The sequence below is a fragment of the Neodiprion pinetum genome, chromosome 1 (genome assembly GCF_021155775.2).
Source record: "Neodiprion pinetum isolate iyNeoPine1 chromosome 1, iyNeoPine1.2, whole genome shotgun sequence".
In the NCBI taxonomy this organism is placed as follows: Eukaryota; Metazoa; Arthropoda; class Insecta; order Hymenoptera; family Diprionidae; genus Neodiprion; species Neodiprion pinetum.
Window position 1 is genome coordinate 37,867,681 of NC_060232.1, and position 17,642 is coordinate 37,885,322.

General features: G+C 40.1%; 1 protein-coding gene across 9 annotated transcripts in view; it reads left to right on the forward strand.

The window, feature by feature from the left end:
- Positions 1–17,642, forward strand: part of Ptp36E (protein tyrosine phosphatase 36E) — a 103,750-nt gene that overhangs the window by 69,872 nt on the left and 16,236 nt on the right. For 8 of the 9 annotated variants that reach the window (XM_046613304.2, XM_069138094.1, XM_046613316.2 and 5 more), the window contains one exon: positions 7,772–7,893. In XM_046613304.2, the coding sequence (XP_046469260.1) occupies positions 7,772–7,893 (122 nt within the window). The remainder of the gene's footprint in view (positions 1–7,771; positions 7,894–17,642) is intronic. The other variant, XM_046613352.2, reaches the window with a different exon arrangement.

Sequence of the window (17,642 nt, forward strand, 5' to 3'; positions counted from 1 at the left end):
GCTCTGCGGCTGTGACCTCGGAAAATGCGGCAAGACATCCTCCCCAGACGATCGCCTTCGTCTATGGTCTACGAACACTGCACGTCGTATTTATTCGTTGGGAAATGCGGCGTAATGGAACACGGAGGATCATTGTCTTTGCCACCACGACCCGTTGGAATAATGGCTCCAGTTCGCCTGCGCCTCCCTCTGGACCCCGATGCATCTCACCCTGAATGCAGTTGCTCCGACAGTTTTCCCCCATTCATCGACCCCGACTCGCCTCGAAAAGGCGAACGTATCGTGTTGTCGGAAATATCTCAGCCTTGGAATTCGCGACTCGTCGCTAATTCACTCAGAAATGTTCCAAATTAAACGGACGTCCTGACCCTTCAGGGTTGGAAATGTAACCGCGGTTCTTTGACGTTACAGCTGCCAGTTATGGGACTGTAGAAATCATGAGAACGGTATTTGTCTCGTTAGAAATCAACTCGATTGATTAAAGTAGCTGGCGAAGTGCAATCAGATCCTTTTGTCATTGATACTTTATATTTTCTCCATAAAATGGTCTCTTTATCCCTGAGCTTAATGCGATACGTTGCGTGTGGTGCGGAACAATTTATTCAACCGACTTCGAAACAACAAGTCGAAAAAAAGTCTTGTAAATTTTGGATTTTCTCATCGATGCATCCCTGAGATCATCGCTCTAATTCTCCGATTTTTCATTTATCCTCGCACATCCCACCGCTGTCACCAAAGTTGGATTTTGAAACGATTATAAGACGTATAAAAAGTCCTGTAAATTTTGGATTTTCTCACCGAACCATCCCCGAGATCATTGCGGTTATTCCCCGAGCTTCAAGCCCAAGCTCGAAAGTAAATTGATATAGACTCGTTGGGTTGATTCCAAGAAAGCATTTCCGAGACGAAGTTTCAACAAGGAGATCTAATTACCCCTTCTTAAGTAACCGCGAGAAGAACATCGATCCGAATTCGCTGAGTGTACACTCTCTATTTTGGGAGAATAAGGTAATCCGATACTCACGGGAACAAATTGAGACCTTTGAAGGATTTTGTCTCTTGCGCTTTCGCAACGGTTTTCGAACTGAGAGTAAGAGTAACGAGACAACTCTTCGAGCAGACGATATAACATCGAAGACCAGATGTCGACGATGATGATGATGGATTCGCTCGCTGAACCAGACGCGAAACAACGCAGGTCATGAGGTATGATGGGTCATTTGTGGTGTCGTGACCGTAACGACCATCGGCGATTAATATTGCGCCGAACTATTGACTGCGATTCAAATCACTTGACGATTGTGCTCGGTGATGACTCCGGTTATAATTCAACTCCGTTATACCACTATGGCCAAACGTATTGACCCCTGACCGTTTCGTCCAACGATCGCGTCACTATTCAACCGCAGAATCGACATTCGAACCCTCCATTAATCGTGCTGAGCACATCCTGAATCTTGTTTGTTTGCGTTGCAGTTACGTTTTCGCCAGAATTTCACATTTCACCATCGAGTCAACATTCGTTTAGAGACGTTTTCGAAGAGGGAAAGAAACAAAAAAAAAAACAAAAAACAATTCGTCAATATTACAATTCCACTGTTCAGAAGCAAAAGCTTTGTTCAGTGAAGCGAAGTGGCGATCCGATAGATGTTGGTCTGCCGACTTTCGATCGGTGTAAGTTCACGAAGTGGGTCACGGAACGTCGGGTGTATTCACGTCGGTCGGTTATCTCTGACCGTAGATAATTTCACATGCGGGGAAGTATAAGTCGTCGGACGTTTGTTTGTTCGATGGTATATTTAGACTATCCCCAATCGGAGGAAGATCAAGGGCCGAGACTCGGCTGCGAAATGGGAAATGAAAAACGACGAGACCTAATGATTGAAAACACATGGCGAAAGCACTCCTGACGCCACGCGAAGAGACGAACAGCCCTCGACGGAGTCGAAAGCTTCTTGAATTAACCCCCGACACGCGAGACGGCAATATTCCTAATCTGAAAGACGAGGCGTCTTGCCACAGTCCGAACCAGATAAGCTCAAGCTCCCGACTTTCGGCTCGAAAGCTTGCAATTTGATCGACGGGATACGTTATCTGTGCGGTGTTGAACGGCGGGAACAGGTGGAATTTTAAGTAGGGGAGGATTAACCGGAATTGGAACGGAGGATAAAAATAAATGTAGCCCGGCTATGAGACTCTCGAAAACAGTGGTTTTTTTGGTGTTTTACATGAGCCGAAAGCTTCGACGCGTCTCTGACGTACGATTTCTTTCGCATTTTTACCGTGCTAGTAGTCTTTCGAAAGACTGGGTTAAACTTGTTATCGAAAAAAGGAATCTATCCTCCGAGGGTGGAAAAGAAGGTTCGATCAAGATTTATCATCCGTCAGCTTTTGCTTTGAGCTTTTCCTGTAAATTTCGCACCCTTAAATTTTCTGCAGCATTGAAAACCAGCTTTTATCGAACACGTTCCAAGGCCATGAAAGTTTTTTTTAAATATTCACGATTCAAGTGTATCTTACCATTTTTCGTTTCAATTAGATATCACAACAGGTAGAAAAATATACTCGGTGACGGCGATCATCCTGAAATATATTCACGTGTATCGAAAACAGCAAAATTCATGAGAATGAAAAAATGTAACCTCTCTATCCTTAATTATTATTTACTCCAATGAAACTTCCCCGATTCGTTAGACCTGTTTTTTCCATCTTTTCGTAAATTTTCACCCGTTATCTGCCAAAAAACGTAGCGTAGCGATCCGTCAATTTCGCGCGGGGTTTTCTAACCGCGGAGAGTGAAGCGGCGGCAGAAAATCAATGACGGGTCAGCCGACACCCGGTTTCATATCCGTTTCGAGTGTCTGGGAATGTTTTCACCGTTGATTCGACGGCATTGTACAGGCGCTAACTCACGAGTCCTTCACCTGCAGCCTCCCATTATTAATGCGCATTGTGTCCGATCAGTGTCAAGCTCCGAACAGCGTACGACGAACGGTTTGCGCCTCGTGTTGGTTCGTCACACATACCCATCCATCCGCTACTCACTTCCGCCCAGATCGAAAAGCTTACGTCACGCTTATCTCGACTCGAGGGCTATAAAATGGGCTGCATCCCATCGCAGTTCGAGTCTCGTATTTTATGCGGTACCGTAAAGTTTTCCAGGAAATTACGTCGGCTCCACGATATCATCGCAACTATTTGTTCAAGCTTTTGCTAATCGCAAGAGGTGGCTCATCGCGACTGGATATCAAGGGGAACGGTTTTACATTTCCACATATCTCTCTAAATCGCTCGATCGATTTATTACGCGAAGAACGTATCACTTTGGAGAAGAAATTCGCTTTCGCAACATGACAAATGCACGCCGCGTCCGGATGGCCGTTTAATTAATCACGAAGACACGATTTTCACGGAGACTGGCCGAAAGACAATTGGCACGGTTTGTAAAGCTTTGAGGAGCATTACGTGATCCGGTTCGATTCTGCCTCGGGGATGAGGGGCGTGTCGGTTTAAGGGTTGCATAATCAAGCATTGTGTAGTGCGATTTTCCGCCGTCGAACGACTCGCGAGACGCGGTATGTCAGCAAATTCCCGCGAATAACAACCCTTGGAAGGCGATGCGGACACTCGATTCATCCCGTCGTTCTCTCTGGGTAACCCGCAAACTCTTCTTATGGCACTTGGCTCTGTTCCTCGCAAAGTCTCGTTTTCTGAGCCGTTGGCCTCGTTGCAACGATGCAAACACCGCGGCGTTCGGATCACGGAAATTTACTCTTACATGCATATTGTTTACCGCGTCGTTCAAAAAACTGCTTTACAATATTATAAACGTGAAAATGAAACGCAGATTTTCAAGTCTGCCGAGCATATATTACTGAAATTTTCTACATCTTGTTCTTATAGTTGTTACATTATTCACAAATGATCAAGTTTCTCTCGCTTATGTAGATCTATTAATCCTTGAAACGTTTTGTCATTTTTTTCTTTCTTTTTGTCAAGTTAATTTCTTTACAGGTCTTAATTCTAGTTGCTAGATTATCGCAAGGGTGTCTAATTTTGTTTGAATCACTCGCTCAAAAGTAGCTTGAGCTGTGTTCTTTTTTCTTAAAAAATTGGCACGTTCAGGAAACTTTTCCGATAAACAGTCGAATCAATGATGATCCCGCTGTTAAAAGAATTTAACAATCTTAGTTGGGCGTATATTTGTTACAACTTGGTGAGTGACTTTAAATTTACTTTATTATCCAATATCGAAGAGCTACTGAAACGACTGCAGAAATTTTCCGAATGTAATATCTATAAGTCAGGCAGCCGTATTTTCCACGTTTGTTGAAGTTGACTTTGAAATATCAGAAGGCCCGCCACGTCGGAGTAAAACGAGAGATAAAAACGCGGCTTTGCGTCTCTTCTAACCACCGTATTCGAGATAAACGCAGGGTTTTATTTGTCGAATTAATGCTCAGGCATAGCGAGTATCCATGCGTATGATTTATTCGCGATATCGCATTAGCGACGGTTCAAAAGCGAGACAAAAGGCTCCGTGAGCGTAAAAATCGGGCTTCAACCCCGGATAAAACCTTTACTTATGCCACGCATGGCGCGGTAATCTCTTCTTCTTTGCTCCGTCCTTTGATCCCTGAAATCCGCAGGATCCAGGCTACGATAATCTAGCTGATCGATTCAATTTTCCAATTTTTTCGCAATTATTTTTTCTTTTTTCCCTTTTTTTTTTTTTAGACAGATTTACATTCGTCCGTGGACTTCGGTATTTTAACACCGAAAGCGACAAAAAGTTGGTGTCCAATCTTTTTACCCCAAAGTGCAAAAAGGTGTTGGGATAAAAATCTTGGCCGGTCGTGGAAAATTAACTCGACAAAATTCGTGAAAAATTTTTCAAATATTCATTCAATCAAAGAATTGTCGAGAATCGCTGATGAGCTTGGAGGGGGGAAAATGTTTCGGGTAATTTAAACTGATTAACGGGAGAAAAAAGCATCTTGTCAGCTTCCGTTTCATCGAATACTGTGAGAATATAATCGAGCCTGTACAGCCATCAGCAAAAACCCCGAATCCCTTTCAACATTCGCATGTCTTCGTGTGATTCTGATGAAAGGGCTCAGTAAATGGAATAAAAGGGACCGCTCTGAATTGCTAACATCCTACTTAAACCGCACTAAGAAGGTACAGTTTACCCTTTTTCATTGCTCTCCCTTTCACACTAGCCTAATTTTCCAAAGAACTGTGAACAACTTTTTTCCAAAAGCGAAAAACCGGACTTTTTCTTCCGTATAAACAACTCAATATCATAATCAACTTATTGATGGTAATCAATAACGATGCAATATTGTAAAGTTAAGATATTCAATTATGACAACGTTTTGAAAATGAAAAAATGTTCCAGTAAATTTGAACGAATCAGCATCGATAGCTGACCCGAGATGAAATTTTATACATCATTCGGACCCTGAGAAAATTTCGAGCATTTCTAAGTTCATATGAAATCTTCTTATGCAAGGTAATCCTGAGTAAAAAGAGAGCTCATTTGAACCTCAAAACTGCGCAAAAATCCCGATTCCGATGTTTAAGGTTATAACGAGCACCAAGATTGGGACTCATTTCACCCTCGAAAGCATCAGTTGCAATATCTGTGTTTTTGCTTTCTTGCAGATTCGATGCTTTAACAATTGCGACAAAGATATTAGGGTCTCAAGGTTTAAATTAGATCTAAGATTTTTAGAAACTTCCAAACTCTACCGAGTCAAACCAAACTACGAGGATCTTGAAGGTATAAATCAGACCTAAATTCGAATCAGCACAGTGGTTCTTAAATGAGTTGCAAAATTTCAACTCTTAAAGCTTTTGTTCCTGTATATTATACAGTTCGAAGTCAGTCCACTTTACCGACCGAGAACTGCTTAATCGTAAGATATCAATCGTCCATGCCGTAATCGGTCGGTAAAGCAGATTGAATACGAACTATCTGTATATTTCTACTTAATTGAACGAATAATAAACATAGGAATGTCTCGTGGTAAAATTGATGAAAAATATCGATATTTTGCCAACCAAGCTCCTCAATCTAAGCGCGTATCTGGAGTATGGAAATTGGCAGGTATGCACCTGAGCACAGGTATTACGGCATGGATCTTGAGTAGAGTAGACCGAACGGGATTATACGTATCTATACGAACTCCGATATTGCTCCGGCATTTCGTGGATAATTTGGCCAAGCTCGCTGATGACGTTAACGCACGTTGCAGGTTCCTGCATTATCTGCAGATCAAGCAACTCGACGCGGAAATCTGAGAATTACAGCGGCCATTAATGCCCGTGTAAACTGAGCAAGCATAGTTTCGTGTAGTAATTGAAGCGATCCGTGCGAGCTCGCAAAAACTTTACTCGAACTTGCGCAAGTCATGGAGCAACTTTACATGGCTTGGTAAAGATTTTTCACCAATAAGCATAACGGATTTGAATTGAATCGAGAAAATTGCTGGTTTTATGTTCGAAAACGTGAAACGTGAAAAAATATGTAAAACTTTTCACCCATAATCACTACTCAAACGGCTTTATACAAGTTTTAATCTTTTCAAGCAACTTTCTGAAATCGTTTGAAATTCAACGAATAACGTGAAATTCCGGAAACGAGGTAAAACCGTCTCATAAAATCTTCCAGCACCGCTTAAAACTGGCGAAAAGAATCATCTTCAACATCGTGAAACCATTTTTAAGGTTCTTTCGAACTTCGAAGGAATCCTAGCTAAAAAATTTGGCTCATCTTATATGAAGAAATATTTTTCGCCGATGACAGAACGAATATCTCTATGATCAACGGAAGTACGAAGCAAACTGAAGCAAAACTTAGCGGAAAAAGTAGGGTAAAAACGAGAAAGTGGGATAACGGAGTAAATTTATAACTTCATCAGAGAATTTGTTGTCCTAGATATCTTATAGTTACCTATCAGAACATTAGAGACTCTGGTAAAAGTGACGAAGGGCAGAGTCTGAGAAGTCTGGAGGCGAAAAAGGGATGCTGGTAGAATCAGGATCCACGATAACGTCAACCGAGACTTTCTCCTCTTTTTGTTTTTCCTCCTTCCGCGAGCCAAATTTCGTTTTCCTTTTCATTCCCGCTGCTGTTTTCGCCTCGCCCTTTCCTCGCGCTCTATTTTCATTCCCTTGCTATTTATTTTTCCTATTTCCCGCCGCTCCCGTCTATTTCGTCAATGATCGTTGACGGGAAATTTTCACTACGTCATTCCGATTTTATTCAATAGAACCCAGAGTCAGAATTATCGCTATTTGGGAGAAAAGAAAAAAAACCGTTCAAAAAATCTTTGCTTATACAAATGAAACGACATTTCTACCGTGTCATGGAAATGATTTTAAGCAGGTTTTCAAGCGTTCTTCTTCTTCTTCTTCTTCTTCTAACGTTTGGTTCGGAATATTGATCCCGGTCATCCTTGAACCATGAATCTGCATCATTTCAAGGGCGCGAATAAACCGAGGGAGAAGCGTTGCGGATTAGACCCCAATTAATATCGTCCCTCCGAGTTCCTTCCGGCTGATAATTGGCCAACAATTTACTTGCAAACTTTTTGATCGGACAAAGTTTACACGTTCCGATTCGACTTAAGGAACGAGTTTTCGTCTCAATTTTGATCCTCTGCAACGTATGTTTTTACCATTTAAGAATAAACTTGACGGGTATCGGGGAATCGGAATGTATGTATACTAATGCACCTTTTCCCTTTTCCGCAATCTGTTTCAGCAGCAGACGACAATGGCGCCATGTCAACGACGCTGCCAACCGCCCCAACGGAATTGGCACATTATCCAAAACTCTGCGAACTTCGTAGAAAGTTTCCAGTTTTATACCGCGTCGAATTTCAGGTGAGTTTCAATCCGATACTCGTTTATATGGGACGGGGTTGAAATTTCGAATTTGAAAACTTCCGAGAGCGCTAATTCCCAATTTTTCGGCGGCAAAACTTTGAGTACAAAAATCACACTTTGACGAAACATCAAAGTTTAGAATGGTCCGAAACCCGGGGCTCAAAGTTCCGAAAGGACAAAACGCCAAAATGTGTGACAAGTCAAAGTTCCGAATGTGTGAAAGTAAGAAAATTTAAGAATCTAAAGCATCGAAATTTCGAGTGACGGGAGATTTTCGATTCTGTGAATTTCTGGCTTGGTGAAATTTCACCACTTTGATATTTCTTTGTTTTGGATTTTCCATATTTTTATGTACGGAATCCTGGTCATTCTGATTTTTGGATTTTCTGATTTTTTACACCCACTCGTTGAGAAAACTACGCTGCGTGAGTATGTTTTAATTTTCGGAATTTTACTCTATTGAAACTTTATTTCACAGAATTTCGCTCTACCGGAACTTTACTTTTCGGAACATTTCGGAACTTTGAGCCGTCGGCCTTCCGACCATCTGAAACTTTGTTGTTTCTTCAAAGTTTGATTTATTTGCTTCAAATCTCACCACCAAATAATTCGGAATTAGACACTTTCGGAAATTTTCAAATTCGGAATTTCAACGCCGCCCGGTTTATCTCGACCGTATTTATTGTTATTTAGTTCAATATTACGCATATTTTATCGGCTCAAAAACTGAGATGTGTAATATCGGACAAGAAAATAAAACGAACGACCACTTTTCCGATAAACTGTAATTAAAATTTTTAATCCCCGTATTAATTAATTATTCAATCACTGTCCTCTTTGAAAAACTAAAACCAGTAATCATATTTCACCATAATTCTATTCTCCTGCGATCCGATAAAACCACGTCGAAGTTTTCGCACACCTTGATCAAAAAAACGCGTTTTATAGCGGCAGATGCGTCGCTGGCCTTCCGCGCTGTTTCGTTATTTTCGGATAGATAATATTTCCGCATGATCGTTCTTCAAAAATTTCCGTACCATAGATATCAGCTCCTGCGATAAAATCGGTCACGGCCATCGCACAACGCGCAGTGATGTGCGAATATTTCACACGTTATATGCATCTGCACGTATGTAAAATCATACATCATATATTGTGCATTTATATCTCACAATCAGCCCCGATGATTTCCGCTGTTCGTTCCCGAGTGAGCAACCCGGATTAATCCGTCGATCGTTTTCCTCTTTTCTCTCTCTCTCTCTCTCTCTCTCTCTCTCGCCAACTCCTTTCTATTCCACCCTTGGGATACCTGTAAACGTGATCCACGATTCCAGTGCGACATTATAAAATACAACGAAATTGATTTCCCTCTCTTTGTCTTTCTCGCCACTTGTAGAAAACATTTTCGAAAAGCAGTATAAATTGCACAGGTTTATGCTTTCGTGCTCAGACTCCTGTAGACTTGTAATAAACTCGCGTTATCATTTGTTCCAATATAACGAGGAGTGGACATTTTATGGTCAACGAAAAAAAAAAATGCCTTGATGCCGTCGCGTGTGTGTGTGTGTGTGTTTTTTTTTTTTTCTTCACATTTTCCTTTTCCTTTCTCGTACCCGTTAGAAAATTCAGGGCCGAAAAGGTGAAGAAGTATAAAGTCTCGTGTAAGGTTCTGCGGGGATTAGATGGAGTGGAAGACTTCTGAAACTCTCATGAATCCTGCCCGAGGGACAGGACTATACTATTTCCGTTCCAAAACCAGAACCGGTGTTACGTACTGTACTTCTTGTTTGTCGTTTTACTTCGTTCTTGTTCCAAAGAGAGAGAGAGAGAGAGAGAAAACAATGAAACAAGAAAGAGAGAAAGAAAAAAAAAGCTCCTCCGCCATTCCGAATATTTTCGCCTCGTTATATCGACTCCGCGTCACATTTATCAACCGTCTTTTCCCGGAATTTAGAAACCTTCGCTGTTCCGAGAAAGAATTAAAACTTTGTGCCAAAAGCTGAAAGTCAACGAGTACCTAGTAATCTCACCGAAAGCTCGATCACGATACGGCTCGAGTTTGTTTTCACCGTCCGACGCAGTGCTGACAAGTTTAAATTGAATCGAAAGCGTGTAAACGGAATGTCTGTTAATTATACTTAAATATTGATTATCAACAGTAGAGAAAATTCTGCAATTCTTCTTTCTCTAAAGTTTTCAACAATTCTAACTCCAACGTGAAAAAATCAATAAACAACAAAGTATTCAACGCGAGGATTTCAAAACTTTTCAAAGTTAATAATCACGCTAAAATTACACTGCTGAAGTGTTTGCCGATCAATGATGTTTAAAATTGTGTAGAATTTTATCTCTGTCTAAAATTTCTGAACGATTTTTACCTCCGATGTGAAATAATCAAAAAGCGCGAAACGAGGACCGACAATTCTGTCAATCTTAATATATCGCATTCATTTATATAATACCTGAATGAAGAAAGATACGAGATGCAATATGTAAGATAAAAACATAAGTTGAATTACGACGGAGTGACGCCGAATATTATTTTCTCCGATGTTCCATTAATCATCTTTTCTTATTAAAATATACCGCTGTGTAAGATCAGAATGAATCTCGCCCCTGACACATTTCAAAAAATTTACTCTCGCTCGCAATAATCTCCTCTGTATTACATCTGCACACGACACGAATTATCGTATTATGACCGGCGTTATAGCGTCGCTGAGTAAAACACGGTATAAAAGAAAAGTAAAAAATAATTATATTTCATGCATAAACAGGTTGAAAATTAGGTCGAATGGAGCATAAAAAAAAAAAAAAAACTCTACTCCATATTTTATAGTATACATTTACAACGTGTGTTACGTTGATCTAACAAACTCGTAAATATCCACATGTATATATGTATGGGGAATTCCATTCGGTTTCACTCCCAATTTTTTTTTTTTTTGGTTTTTTCCATCTTCAGTCTACGCATAATCTTCTCAAGTAGAACGTCGCTGGTATTTTTTTTGTTTCCCGGCACATAATACAGTAAAAGAAAAAAAAAAAGAAAAAGAAGGTCGCGGAAAATCTACGACAAAGGAATAGAAATTTCAAAATCTTTCGTAAAGTTTTAAAATATTCATCAATTCAGCGAGTTATGAATTATTTACCAGCGTTACGACTCGACTTATCGGTCTGGATTTTTTGCGAAATACAGTCTGAGTAAATAAAAAAAAAATTAAAAAAAATTGCGGATAATTCTAGAAAGAAAAAAAAATGTAAAACTTGCAAGCACAGATATTATTTCAGGGAATATTATTCTACTGTTCTCCGACTCGCGCTCCATGCTCTCTGACCTCGTTGTACACAACTTTCTCCGCTTCTCTCGACTTTTCCAACCCCTTCTGTTTCACCTTTCTAACCCCCCCCCCCCCCTCCCCCCTCCCTGCCCCGTTTCCTTTCCCTCCACCCACTCCTGCAGAATCCTTTTTGTCCCTGCCTTTTCTCTCTCCCGCGCGTATTTACGAGAAGCTTTTGCGAGGAGGAAATTCCGGTCAGTCCGAAATCACTGCTGTGCCAGTGGTGTGCGTGTTGTTGATGCATTCTTCGACGGTGTTGAGAGATGCGTGAGAGAAGAGAACGGTGAGAGTGAGAGAGAAAAGAGGGGACTAAATACACACTCGAACCTCAAAGTCAAGTGTTCGAAAGCACACTTTTTACAGTCAAGATTCTTGCTTCCGTGCGCGGAGAAATATTTCTAGTTAAATGTTACCGCACGGTTTTTGAATGTCTTCATTTTTTTGTCACAGCCAAAAAAGTCAAAGAATCATGCAGTTCCGAGTACGAATTGAAAATTAGCTTCCTAGCTGTGACCTGAAAGCTTATAGTATATATTACTGTTACTTTTGATCATGGTCACTGGTAAAAATATATTTTCTTGGAACTATTGCGACAATTTTATGCTCGCGTAAGAAGAAAATTTAATTTTTTTGTAACTCCAACGATATTTGAACCGTTAGTAGAAGTATATTAATATATAACTGTTATATGTATGGGATTTATACAATGTTTTATACAAGGTGAACCGACATGGAAGGATACGAGTAGAAGAAATCTGGAAAGAAATCTTGCGAGGAAAGTTAGCATTCTTGTTCTCATTCTTTTTCCAAGTTTTATTCTTACGTTCTTACAACTTCTACATCCTCTTTGTTCGACTTGCGCCAAACGTCGCTGCATAGCGCATAAATACCGCTCCTTAGCTGTAGTTTTTCGCCACGGATCGAAGATTTTCCATTCCGAATAAAAAGGAAGAGGTAACTCGTTGAGGAAACGGTGCGGAACGATTTAATCCACCGGAGAGAAACACGCGGTAATACGATTGTGGGCGCAGAAACCGAGATCGAACTTTTCGAAAGGCGATTGCTGATAAGTTCGATCTCGTTGAAAATTGCCCGCCCCATAAATTCACCTCGAATCGGATTCACTCGAAATCTGTTAATTAGCGATAATTCACCACAAAGTTATTTAACTTGTTACTCTCACCGCCTCGTTCCGTATTCTACGAATTATAATGTACATAAAGGGAGCCAAAAAGTTGTCCAAGATTAGAATCTCGTACTTCTTAAGAAAGATCCTTTGATTCGTTGATTCGTTTGTTGCCTCTGTTGAGATATTCAAATAATTATCCACAGCCTCTGTGAATCAAATTATACTAATTATCTCGCGATTCGATACTCGGTTTATGGTTCTCTCCGCCTGAGATTAAATTTCATAATATTCAATACACCTCCGAGAGTTAATATCGCGTAATTCACCGCCTCAAACGATCGACAAGCAAGATTAGCCGTTTCGTCGCTTCGAATTTTACCAATTTTAGTGCATAAATAAAGGTCGTGAATAACACTCACAAATAAAATAAAAATCACACATCAACCGTTTGCATATCCAAAGTATCGATGTTCAATCGATCTGTCAAGATATAAACGAATCATCGCGAATATCGCGACAGACTTTTGTCAGACCGTTTTTAATCCTGTTCAATTTTTTACCTTTCGTCGTATTATTTCATCGATTTTACCTTGCTGAATAATTTTGCTCACCTTTCTCAGAACCCGTATCATAAAATGTGATTAGGAAATTTTCTAACAGACGTTTATTCGCCGTCTAGACTCAGCTTGGTGATCCACCGCGTCTCCTTAGCGAAACAAAGTTTTTCAGTTTATAAAACAAGTTTCCGAAAATAGCCGCTGCAAACTCGCGAACTCTGCAATCGTATCGTAGACAAGCGGAATGAGAGGAGAATAAAGAAAGAATTGAAAATCGGATGATGAAGAGTAGGAAAAAAAAAAAGACGACGAAGAAGAAGATAAAGAAAGAAAAAGAATGGTTTACACGTCTGGAACACCTTGCAGTGTATATATTATGCATAATATATTCCAACAAAAAACAGCGACTTCGTCTTTCGACAACTTGTAATATCTTTAGCGGCCTACTTGTATATTATACATGTTTGACGTTGAGAGAGAGAGAGAGAGAGAGAGAGATCTGGGCGATTTGCTAACGATAAGAGGCGTGGAGAAAAAAACAAGAATGAAACCATAAATTTTCCGGATTAATCGCAAGAGTGGTTCCACCTTCATTTCTCTCGGTTTAAACATCTCCAGAAAAATATTATTAATGTGGTACTACGGGCGAGTGAATTTATTCCGTCTATTATAGTTATACATACCGCTATCGCAATGGTTCATAGATCATCGAGACGGCTTGACTGTCTGATCATTTCGTTGGCTTTACTACTTCTGTATGCGGTAGCTGTGTATGATATACATATACTTATATAAATATATTATATGACATGTTATAACGCACAGTTGGTGAGACGGAAACAGTGGAAACGGTCCGACTGCAGCGGGATTTTCAAAATCTCGAATAGCCGGTTTTCAGATTTGTTGCTCTAATTATACGGATCTCGGATTTTGTCCATTTCATACGATTGAAATGTACCTATATCTGAACAAAATTATACGTCTGATAAATTCGTAACACGACTGATTGCGAATCTTGTGAGTTTTGGTTTCATGCCAATAAATGGGTGGCAAATATTTGTATAATCACTTGGAATGACGATTCAAAGTCAGTAAAAATAATCAACGGTAACAGCTTGAAATGTGTAGCTCAGAATGGCCAGAATCAGTGGAAAAGAAATGAAATCGTTTTATTCCGACTATTGTTAGAATTATCATTACGATTACTGCAAGTCCTGAAACCGATGAAAAACCTTCAAACACGTTTTTCGCATTTAATGAAGTCAGGGACAATTAGTCGGGCTCATTTTTTTCAACGAGCTCGTCTCTTTGATCATCGTCAAAGATGCGCGGATCTCGTTATACGATATCTTGAGTGGCCAATTAAATTATTGCCAAGTATAATTCGAATAAATATATACGTATAGAATGTAGCACGACGCAATGCGGGACACTGAGATTATTGGGAAAACTTTGAAGATGCCGCAGAACGCAGAGTCGACGATACATCGAGAGAAATTACAAATTTCCTGGAGGTGTGTTACATAGAAAGGAAACGTGAATTTTATCGTAAACGTACCGCGTGAATATTTTTCTCCGCGAGACAGGGCAGCCAACTTAACTAAACTCTCTCCTGTAATTATGTCGTTACGATCGACTCGCAGCATCGATCAGTCGTCAGTCAGTTTATGAAAATGAAATTTCGTCCAGTCTTCGCAAATCGCAACATCAACGATTCGCGATCTGGTTAACCTAAGAAAACTCGCGTCAACCGCGTAGCCTCGGTAAGCAGCGTTTCACGGCTGAGAATTGAGTTGGCGAACCTGTCGACAAAACTCGCGCATGCGCATTCGGACGCTCGATGCGATAGGTTGCACCAATTCAGTCTCTGATTCTGAATTCGAGTGGATGTCTCGTAGGAGTAGAGAAGGTGGGAAAGGATGAGCCGCGAATAATGACGCCCGGTTTTCGAGACCTCTGCTCTCTGTGGTTCTCCGATCCGATAACAAGGCGGTGGGACCTCAATCATCCTCAAATGCAAATCTATCGATAAGACGGACGCCCGGTTTCTAAGGCTTGCCAATCTCGTCCGACCATAATGTCCTGTCTCCGGGTTCTTCGACTCTCTTTTCACAGCTGACGTCGTGATCCATAATGTTTCTTTTCGCCTCTTTTTCTTCTTATTTTGATAAAGATTCGGTAGAAAATACGAATTTTTTAAATTCTTTCCACTTTTTTTTATTAAGGTATAGTATAAGTTCCGTAATTGATATCTTTCATATCTATTCCGCTTTTCAAAAAAAAAAAAAAAAAAGAAATTCAAACCGATGGTATGTTTACGATTGCAGGATTGGATAACATGTAATTAATCACCCTCGTAATTTCTAATTAAGGTGTCATAAAATGCGCATGAAATTGATGTGAAATAGAGTACAAATATTGACCAATTAAAATTTCGCCCATTACCGTACTAGAGTAGTTAACGTAGTTCCAAAATTTGCACACGAGTGATCGCGATTTTCGAATACAAAGTAGGTACTGAAGATTAAAAATAATTAAAAAAAAAAAAAGAAACATCCCCAAGCAAGAACGGGTGTTAGCCATTGTCGAGATTGACGCAAGACGTCCGCGCAGAAATTTGTAGGCATAAAACGATGCTCGATTTTAGCTGTATGCGGATTTGAGCCGGATCTTGTTGGCGGATAAATAATGGTGGAGTGTATGTATATGTATATATATATGTGTGTGTGTGTGTGTGTGTGCCTTAACACATTTTACCGAAGTATTTATACCTACTCGACGTACGATTCCGTTTTACAGGCTTTTTCACAGAGCTGGGCTCTCTCCGACGTGAAAAAGCTCTTAAACTGATTTACCGCCGAAATGTTTAGCGATAGTTTGCTCGGTGAACGAAAACCTCCTCGAGGACTCTGTTTAAATGCCAAATATATCCCGCTCACAATCGATCTTTTCGCGCAAATGAACAAGATAAAAATTTACAAAAACATAAACCGTCTCACTCAAATTGCAATCGCATTTTCACCTGCCTGTAACAAAAAATGTTCAATTCTTTATCAATTTTTAATGCAAAAAGTGTGAAATTTAGAATGTTGATAACTGGTATATTTACCAAGCGGTCTTTATTGAACGTGATAATGTTTTTCTAATGTTTAACAAAAGATGGTGATGGGAGGTGGAAGAGCCACGTATTTTTCGGTGTGCTTTCTGCGTTTGCGAAAGTGCTCCTGCACTCCCTGAATGAGCAATCGTTGCGAAATTTGGCAGGCACGTGCACACCGAACGTCTTCGTTAGTTGTACCAGAACGAAGAAAAAATATTGAGAAACAAAAGAATAGTCGGCAAACGAAGGGGAAGCTCAGTTGTTTGCCGAAAATTTGTTCAGCTTTTATCTTCATAAAATAAAAACGTTTGAATATCTTTCGATGATTCTGATTTAACCAATGAAGACGTGTGTTGCTGACGTGCCTGCCAAATTTCATAACGATTGCTCCGTTGGGGCGTCTAGGAGAATTTTCGCAAGCGAAGAATATCCTTCCGCTTTAAAACTTCAGAAAATATTACGATATTCAATAAAGACCGTTTACAATTAGTAAGCATATCAAATATAAGCATTCTGTATTCAAAATTTTTTGCGTAAAATGTTCATAAAAAATGGATAATTTTTCAGCCCAAAAAAGTAGAAAGACTCTCTCTCAATCAATCCAAGCCATATTTATTTCGAATTTATAAATTCGAGCTGACTCGACGCTCGAAATCGGTGCAGTGTAAAATTAGCCACCAAAAACAAATTCAACCGGCTGAGAAAATGTCATCGAAGGGTTTTCACGTTCAGAGGGTTTTTGCTTTGAAGTTTAACGGCGCCTGCAGCTCGTTAAGTGAAAAATTATTCGCGAGGTTGGTTCACTTGATACAACCTTACAACCGAATTCACAATTTGGGCTCAGCTCAGGGCTGCACTCCGTCCGACGAGCTGGCCTTTACCTGCCGACCATTCAACTTTTGACCACTCACCCATGCCGGACTCCTTTGTACGTTTGCGCTCGTGGTTCTGGCAGGACGAGAGAGAGAGAGAGAGAGAGAGAGAGAGAGAGAGAGAGAGAGAGAGAGAGAGAGAGAGAGAGACTCCGGTTCGGTCCTTGTGATGTCTGCAATTTACTTTGGACTGTTTCACAGAATCCGTCGACCGACAAAAGCATGATACAGGCAAACCGTCGTAGTGTTGACGTCCTTTTGGAAACTGCCATCCTGCGTCAACGCCGCGGATTCGAGGGATGGAATTTTGTTATTTATACGCGTATTATTAACGCTGGAAGTATTAATCAGGCCTTCGTTCCTCGTTTTATTACGCAATGGGAAAAGTCGTTTGATTCTTCGATTGTTAGAGATAATTTATCCTTAATCGACCTGTAAGAACTTCATTTTAGACAAAGAAATATCTCGTTTAATTGTACTTTAAAGAAGTGATAAGTCGTTTCGTAGAATTGAAGTGACTTTTTACCGAGTTTGACAAATTTTTTGAAATTAATTAAACTCCGACGTACCTATATATCTACTGAAAGAAATTGTTCACTGCTACATAGAAAGTGATGATAAGACGTTTCTTGTTGCGTCATATGATGTTTTGTTTTTTCTTTCGAAATTCAATTTTCTCGTCAAAACTACAAATAATCAGGTACCAAACCGTCAAATTTATTTTCCTGTAAATTATACATTTATCTT